This window comes from Macadamia integrifolia, unplaced genomic scaffold, assembly GCF_013358625.1.
Source record: "Macadamia integrifolia cultivar HAES 741 unplaced genomic scaffold, SCU_Mint_v3 scaffold1597, whole genome shotgun sequence".
Lineage (NCBI taxonomy): Eukaryota > Viridiplantae > Streptophyta > Magnoliopsida > Proteales > Proteaceae > Macadamia > Macadamia integrifolia.
In genome coordinates, this window is record NW_024868271.1 from 55,166 (window position 1) to 64,406 (window position 9,241).

A 9,241-nucleotide genomic window follows, 5' to 3' on the forward strand; every position below is an offset into this window, starting at 1 on the left:
TGTCATCAAGCTTGAACCGCTCCTTTTGAAACATGCATAATTGCCCTGCAACCAAATACCTTCAAATGATCATAGAAAACATCTTTCCTACTCCACTCATTTTTAGGAACATCTCTATTCAAAGGGGATGATGGAGATAAATTAATCAAGTAAACAGTAGTACGAATAGCTTCTCCCTAGTAACACTGTGTCAACTTTTCCTGTGAGAGCATACACCTGATTCATTGTGCAATTCCTTCTTTCTTCATCACCATTATGTTGTAGGGCCTTGGGAACTATCTGCTCTTGCCGAATATTATGATCATTGCAATACTTCTCAAATAGACTACTGTACTCACCACCATTATTTGTACGAATTCATTTGAGAGGTTTCCTGTTTGTCTTTCAACCATAGCATGAGAATTTTTAAACACATCTAAAACTTGGTATTTAGTTTTCAAAGTATATACCCACGTTTTTCTAGAAGCATCATCTATGAAAGTGACAAAACAAGAAGCGTCACTAAGTGTTTTCACTTTTATATGACCGCAAACATCAGAATGCACTGATTCCAAAATATTTCTTTTTCTTTGAGAAAATTGTATGAAAAATAACTCTATGTTGTTTACCAACCAAATAATGATTTTGTTTAGTTCATGAGATAGTATCATGGTGGTTTTCCTTGGTTTGGAATTCACATCTCCAACCTAGGCAAGCTGTTTTTGGTTGGAGATTGATGAAAGGAAAATTACCTATGGACGATAATGTTAAAAAGAGAGGGGTGGCTTTGGTGTCGCAGTGTGATCTCTGTGGTCAAGCTAAGGAGTCCAGAATTCATTCCTTCTTTGAATGTTCCTATGTGACCTCTCTATGGCAGAAATTTTTGGATGTTTTGGGATTAATTGGCCTATTTTTGAAGATGTAGACAAATGGACTGCTTGGTGGAAGGCTCATGCAAAGACGGTTTCATTCAAGGGCGTGTGGATGAAGGGGTTTGCTCTGGTTCCTTATTTTGTTTGGATGGAGAGAAATGGTGGAAGATACGATGGAGTGTATAATTCAGTGGAGCGCTGTTTTGTTTTGCTGAGAAATGAAATAAGTGCTCAATATTTAATTCATACAGGTTCTGCCATTTCCATTTCGGATTTTCAGTGTGCTAGAAGACTTGGTTTTTCAGGGGTGAGGAGTATACCTCGGGAAATCTTTCACATTTTCTAGTGTCCTCCCCAGGTGGGCTGGATTAAACTCAATACGGATGACTGTTCAATTGGAAATCTAGGGAAGTCGGGAGCAGGGGATGTGATTAGGAATGATAAGGCTGAGGTGATCGCAAATTTTAGAAGCTTCTTAGGTGTTCGTACAAACTTTAAGGACGAATTCGTGGCGCTTATGATTGGGATTGAGACTGCAATTCAGCTGAATGTGCAGTGGATCTGGATATAGTGTGACTCAGTTGTAATTGTAACCCTCTTTCTGAAAAGAAAGTCCCCTTGGATAGCTCGTCAGAGATGGTAGAATTGCTAGCCTTTTTTGGAAAAGATGAAGTGAAAAATTTTCCATTATTATCGTGAAGCAAACTCAATAGTAGATTTTTTTTCTAAATCAGCTGCTCAGTTGGAAGTATCTATGCCGATTAAGGTGTGGCTGGCTCTGATTAAAATGGATCTCGATATGGATGCATCTGGGCTTTCAAGATCTAGATTTTGCTAGTTTGATTATTTGTCTTAGATTTTGTGGTTGATAACTGCGTTTGCCCTATTCTGCTAATGGCAATGCCGTAGGTGGAACTTGTGCAATCCCTTCTTGACCAAGTGAGAGGTGTGGGTGATTCTTCCCTCCCTCTTTTGCTGTACATTTCTTATTTTTTCTTTTTTATTTAATATACATGAATTTCTAGCAAAAAAAGAGATAGTATCACGGTTAAGAAAAAGATGGTAACTCAAAGTAGAAACACTAGACATACTATCACATTCATACCCACATACATGTAGTGTAGGAGGTCTCTCTACTTACATATGTTTTGAAACATTTACTCAACTACATATATGATATCAACTTTTAAAACCTTAATGACAAATCAAATAGTTAAGATTGTCTAGGTCAATGAGGGTACAAAAAGGGTGTACGCAATGCATGAGGTTTCCACCACTATGAGGCATGGGGAGGGTCAATGAGGGTCTGATGCTAATCTGGTGGATCTCCTCCCCTGCTGATGGCCATGCCGAAGGTGGATGAATGATTTTAGAAATTTTCCCATCACTCTGTTTTTTGTATCCAGTTTTCTTTGGACTCCAACTTGTATACTCTTTTTCCTTTTTTTCTTCGTTTTTCAATACAAATGACCCTTTAGCGAAAGAAAAAAAAAAAAAAAGTGATTGACCGTTCATACTATCTTTTGTTTATCATAATTGAAAAAAGATTAAACACATTGCCAATGAACCATAAACTAATGCCCTCTTTGTCTACTTCTCTCTCCAGTCCCCTCTTTGAAATGACCTTTTGCCCCTCCCAAATAATACTCTATCCCTAGTCCCCACTTATGTTATTGGTTGGCTTCTTACACAGATATGGTGTGCCTATCCCTTTCCCATTATAGATGGTTTGACCCAGTTCATGAAAGTAATAGGTTGTTGTCACTTAGTCGTCACTTTCCTATGCTAAGTGACGGCAACCTATTCCGTATATGAAGTAGTCCAACCATACAATTAAACCCACTAAGTTTCATGTGTTTTCCCCAAATTATTTAAAGAGTTTCCTATTGTAATATATTTAATCATATAAAAATAACAAAATTAAATATAGACGGAATTTTGGATGAAACCGTACATAAACTTGGTAAGCCGTAAGGGGCCTCATCTTCAATTAAAAGATTATATAATAAGTCAAGAAAAAGAAAGAAAGAAACATAGAATGAACCGATGAAATGAATACCAAATTTCAACTACATTGGACGTTCCCATTACCTCCTTTTAAACTCATCCTGTTGGTGAAAGATGGGACCATAGAGAGAGAGAGAGAGAGAGAGAGAGGTCACGATTGAAATTTTCTTGCAAGGAACGTGAGAGAGTGAGCTCCTGTGTTCTGACTTCTGACTGGAACTTTGGTCAACGATCTCATTACTAATGCTTAGTATATATGAAACCAGCCCAGTGGATTCCCAAAACGGAAGGCTGGTTTAACAAAACTTGCTCCTGTTTCCTCCCCCACCACAACTTGCTGTTTTCTATAAATATACTCTCCTTCCTTCTCAATTCTCATATGTTCCTTCTACTTCTTCTACTACTACTACCACTACTACTCTCACAAGTCACAATACTTTCTCCTCCTCCATGACCCTCTCTTCAACACCCAAGGTAAACCTGTCCAAATATTGATTGGTTCTTCTATATATAGATCATAACTAAATTAAAGTATATGTTATATTTCACAGGTGGAAGATATTCAGTCATCAGCTTCAATGGGTGGTTTGATAGTGGCTGAGAACAAGAGAGAAGAAGATGATCCCTCATCGGAGAGCCAATACCAGAAAGGAGTGAAACATCTGTGTGAGAATGGCATTTCAATAGTCCCCAACAAGTTTGTATTGCCTGTGCCGGAGAGACCCATTATCCTGCGACAACAGAATACCACCGCCGCCTCTGCCACGGCCGATGGTAGCTATATTCAGTTGCCCATCATCGATTTTGCTCAGTTGCAAGGCCCTGAGAGACCACTAGTTCTTAAAACCCTAGCAAAAGCATGTGAAGAATATGGGATTTTCCAAGTGACGAACCATGGCATTCCCATCAATGTTGTGAGTAGTATGATTGATGTGAGCAAACAGTTCTTTGAGCTTCCTTATGATGAGAGGGCCAATTATATGACATCAGATTTGAGTGCACCAGTTCGATATGGAACCAGCTTTAACCAGGCTAAAGATGGAGTTTTTTGTTGGAGAGATTTCTTAAAGCTTGTCTGCAGCAATCCCCTTTCAGATATCCTTCCCTTTTGGCCTTCCTCACCTGAGGACTTGAGGTGACAACCCTTTCCTTTTTTTTTTCTTTTCTAAACGACATTTCTATTAGTCTATTTACAAATTGAAAATGACACCTTCTTTTAAATGCCATTAGCCTCATTCCCATAAGATTTATAGGATAGGGTACAAAATAGTTTTCAAAATAAATTGAAAGTGACATTATAATAGCATTATCTAAAGTTATCATTGTCATGAAATGTATACATATAAATGAAACTATTACCTTCATTGAAAAAATTGTCATCTAAATTAATAGAAAAATAAGATTGCAAAAATTTTGACACCTTAATAGATGTCAATAAGATAAACCCTTTTAAGAAAAGGTGGAGATGGGTAGGATTTCTCTTCTATTAGAATGGACATTTATTTGGTCCTTCAAGGGGTTAGTATGTCTAGTAATTTTTTTTGTTTGACTAAACATCTAGTAAAGTATAATGCTCTACTATTTGCTACTTAACAACACATGAGTTAATCCATATGATAGAGGACCCTACATACATCTCAATGACCAAATTTTAGTTTAAAGTAACGAAAGAAAGTTGCTCAAATTATGATTCAATGTTTTAGTAATATTATCAAAATGCCATCAGATGTAAAATACAAATGGCATCTTTTGTAATTATAGCTACTTCTTTACTCATTTTAAACTAAAATTATACCAATAAGATGCTTACCAAGTTCTCTATTGTGTGAATCATATATATATATATATATATATATTGCTAACAACGAATATCAGGGCCTTCGGCCTGATTAATCCCACGAGCCCATACTGACCCCACAACCGCATGGACCGGGTCATACCGAGGTTGAACGAGAACTATTCAACTTTCACTGAAAGTAGTGAAGAGCACTAAACACTCTCATGTGAAGACTTAAGGTGTGCCTAGTGGGTGTCGAACATAGGACATCCGAGTTTATGGTTCGTACCAAGTTCATTGCTCACCAACTGTGCTATCCCCTTGGGTTTATCGTGCGAACCATATGAAAAATAGTTAAGCGTAATGAACATGCTTGCTTTCTCTCCCTCTCAGTACCCTCTGTAAAGTCTAAGAGACAGGCACTGTTTGTTCTTTCTTGTTCTTATCTAAAAAGATATGTCACATAAGCACTTGGACAAGGTTTTGTGTCACAATTGTGAGGTTATGTTTCACCTACTAAATTTTATAGGGACCGGTTCTCTTGCTTCGCTATCATTAAATCAAACCTAATCATACAACTTTTTTTCTTAATTGGTTAATTTAAACAGGAAATCCGTGTTTAATTATTCTACACAAACCAAATCCTTGTTTGATCTGCTGATGAAGGCCATCCTAGAGAGCCTAGGATTGGTGGAAAGCAAAAAGGATGAAAGTGAGGATCATGTCTTACAGCAATTCCAAGATGGAAGCCAGCTAATGTTTATCAACTACTACCCATCCTGCCCTGAACCTGAGCTTACTCTAGGCATGCCTCCTCATTCTGATTATGGCTCCCTCACCCTTCTTCTTCAAGATGAGGTTGAAGGTCTCCAGATACAACACCAAGAAGAATGGTTCACTGTCAAACCACTTCCCAACTCTTTCGTAGTAAACCTCGGTGACCATCTTGAGGTACGTTAGTTAAATTTTGGATTTTATCCTCACATGGTCTAATGTTCATGAATGGTGAGATTCCATGTGGGAAAGGTAACTCCTATCTTGACATTGGGAACTGATTCAGACTCGATTGGTTCATTTCATCAGACCACTTGGGTTATAGAAATTTATTATGTGGTATTTAATACTTTTTTTGCAGATATTCAGCAATGGAAGATATAAGAGTGTGTTACATAGGGTGCTTGTGAACTCTATGAGGTCTCGCATATCAGTGGCTTCTTTGCACAGCTTGCCCTTTGAGACTGTGGTCCGACCAGCGGCCAAATTGATCAATGAATCTAATCCAAGACGTTATAAAGATACAGACTTTGCTTCTTTTCTTAAATACTTGTCATCTTGTGATACAAAGAAGAAGAATTTTCTTGAGTCTAGGAAGTTTAATTCAATTGAGAGAAATTAAATTTAAGCTTAATCCAGATAGGTTGACTTTTGTAGCATCAGGTAAGAAGCAATGATTTGTAAGGAGTGCAAGAAATATCATGTATAGTAGTTCTTACATGAAATAAAAGGAATATAATGATAAACTTTATAGCTCATGCCTCATCTTTTGTTCAGTTGTCATATTTGACACCCTCATGGACCAATCCTGTTCATTTGTCATCTTGACACTGTCACAGACCCATTCAAACATGAAACAGATCCCTATAAACAGGAAAGGAGAAAATTACTATCACTCCTTTACACTTATCTTATATTTACTCAAATTTTCTTACTCGATGTTTCTTTTCTGACTCCCTAAAAAAGTAAACTTCCGTATCTCTTTCTTACCTGGTAATTCTAAAGTCCTAAATTATTCTTGCTTCCCTCCGCTCCCACCCCACGGGCCACAACCCCCTCTTGTTGTACTCCACTCCAGAGCCATCTTTTGGCATCTCACCCTACCCTTTGCCTCGCCGCACCTCTCAACCCCCATCTTTCCCTCTCCGTAACTCTAGTCCCACCCTTTTGCTCAACTCCTACCATGATACCAGTTTCAAATTGATTGAGAGGTTTGATTGCCTCAAATAGCGGCTGGAGTACCTTAAGTTTGGAATGAGTGATGATGAGTGGTTGGAGGACGTGGTGAGTTGGAAAGGAGGAGATATATGGGTTTGCCGGTGCAGATTTGGGGATTGAAATGGTTTTGGGGAAGAAGGTGGAGGAGATGATTATCAAAAGAGAATATTTGGGAATCGTTGGGTTGTGGGATTAGTGGAAGAAGTAAAATTAACCACTTTGGCCACAGATATTTGCAGGAGACGACTAAGGTCGAAGTAAGTCTTCGGGTTCTTTCTTACCACTGTCGTTTTGGATTCTGATTCTACTAGACCTTAATTTAATGGGAATAAATTTTTGAAATTGGTGATAGTTGATCAAACCTCTCCTTCCTGATCTCTCTTACTTGATCCAAGTCTCAAGTTCTCACCGTAGTTTGTGCTGAGGGTATGATGTTGTGTATTCCGTCGCTTACATATAGTGAAGCCTTCTATGTTTAGGCATAAAGATTCACTGGGACAGCTCATATGAGACCTTTAGGTTTATCCGAAGGAGTTATATATAATTTTGCATCGATTTAGATGGCGGATTCTATGTAAAATGTAGCACCTATGATCAAAGGTAATAGACTCTGCCTTAAACATTGCCAGAAGAATTAAGTAGCAAGAAATACAAAGTATCCCATATGCGGCTTTTGTGGAAGTATAAAGTACGCTCAAGTTTATATGAAGCCTGATGCCTAAGTAGTGGTAGATTAAAAAAAAAAAAAACCAAGAATATCACATTGGACAACCACGAAAAGGGGTATTGAGATACTTAGGGGGATCAAGGATCAAAACATTTGTGCATTGATCCTTTAGAATCGATCAACTACTCGAATTCAGATTAAGCTAGATGTGTAGATACAAGGAGGTCTACCTTGGATTATATCTATTGCAAAATGTTGGAGTACTATCTTAGAGAAGCATTAACCAACCTAAGATGACTTTGATCTTCAACTAAGGCACCGTTTGATAACGTTTTTGTGTCTAGAAAGAGCATAAACGATTTTTGACTTTTCCAGAAACAAAAATGGATTTTTTGATGTTTGGTAAATCTATTTCTGAAAACGTTTTTTGCAAACATAATGCCACTAAAAAACCCAATAGTATCATCAGATGCCCAAAAGGAGAGAGGGTTTGGTTGCCTCTTTTTAGGTTTAAATAGTTGAGAAATTTCTCGAGCACATCAGCTTTTTTTTCTCTCAAATTCATTTATAGAAATGACAAAACAAGTCAGAATTGTTTCGTCAAAGTCGTTTTCAGAATTGTCAATAGGTATAAATTTTGATTTATGTTTCTAGAAATGGGTGAATGAACAACTTTATCAAATGCTTTTTAGGTTGTTTCTTCATTTCTAGGAACAAAAAAACGCAGAAATGGAATATTGTCAAATGGCTCCTAAGAAGTGGTAGTATGCTATGAGACTGTCTCTCATGCATTTTGGTTAAAACATTTTACCACATATCTTGAGGTGAGATGTAAGCTATTTTGCCACATCATCATAAGGAGTGGAGAGAAGGTTCCATAACCTTAGGATAAAGACCATGATGGGAGGGGTAATCCATAAGGTACTTAAGTGAGATGGGTCTTGGTTTTGGGTGAAGAGAGTTACACTCTTCCATCAAGAGCGGATATTTTGAAATTGCTAAAATCAAAAGCGCGCTCATCTCAGCACCTAAGCACTGCCACTGCTGCCGTCACCACTAGAAAGGAGAGAAGCTGGAATTGGACTCAGGAAAGCCTTCGATTTGATCTATTAATTAGAGGTACCTCCATTATATCCTTTTAAGTCATCAACATTTCTTACAATCTTACCCTACGAATTGAAAAAGGAAAAAAAAAAAAAAAATGATATGAGTAGATTCATGTGATAGAGGACTTGGCTCGATATCTTTCTAGATCACTATTTTTAGTTTCACGTTAAAACAACTACTCGAAGACGCTTCAAAATTCAGCTCAAGGGGTATGGCACTAGGTTCAGTATCATGTAAAGAATGACAAGTAATTTTAGAAACTTTGGACTCAATAGAGAGATGAATGTGAAGTTCTTTATTGTGTTTCACAGAGGTTGAGATGTCATTTTGCCACCCTTTATTTTTAGACGTAAGAACCACGAGACCAGGGAGTGCTCATTTCCCATAACCATATATATCACATAAAGGAATCATTGCAACAGCCTCCAGGTGCCAATATTGAGGAGTTTAATGAGCATTAACTTTCCAATAATTTCATCATCTTGTGGATAGTGATGGTCTTGTTGGTTCTGCACTTGTGAGGGAGGAGGAGGAAGCCAAGAAGGATTGTCATCATCACCGGCCACAATTAAAAATCACTCGTCTTGAGGAAGCGATACGCGATACAGCACATGCAATGACGCAAAGGAAAAGCCAAAACAAAACTACAAGGTATTTCTAATTGGAACGGTCCTCTTAACGGCTATAGCGTCATTAAGGTGAGGACTAAGGAGGGTCCATCGCTAATACGCCATATCTAATTGGAATCTAGTGTGTACCTATCCAAATGATCAATTAGTTATTTCTGTGAAGGAACTGAGAAGAGACCTAATGAACCAAATTAAATTGCAGTCTTTTTGA

General features: G+C 37.7%; 1 protein-coding gene across 1 annotated transcript; it reads left to right on the forward strand.

The window, feature by feature from the left end:
- The first annotated feature begins 3,167 nt into the window (after window positions 1-3,167).
- On the forward strand, window positions 3,168-6,150 carry LOC122064273 (probable 2-oxoglutarate-dependent dioxygenase SLC1). The gene is made up of 4 exons (XM_042627983.1): window positions 3,168-3,332; window positions 3,410-3,993; window positions 5,244-5,586; window positions 5,771-6,150. The coding sequence occupies exons 1-4, from the start codon at window positions 3,309-3,311 to the stop codon at window positions 6,029-6,031; spliced, it is 1,212 nt and encodes a 403-aa protein (XP_042483917.1). The 5' UTR covers window positions 3,168-3,308; the 3' UTR covers window positions 6,032-6,150.
- Window positions 6,151-9,241: the final 3,091 nt, after the last annotated feature.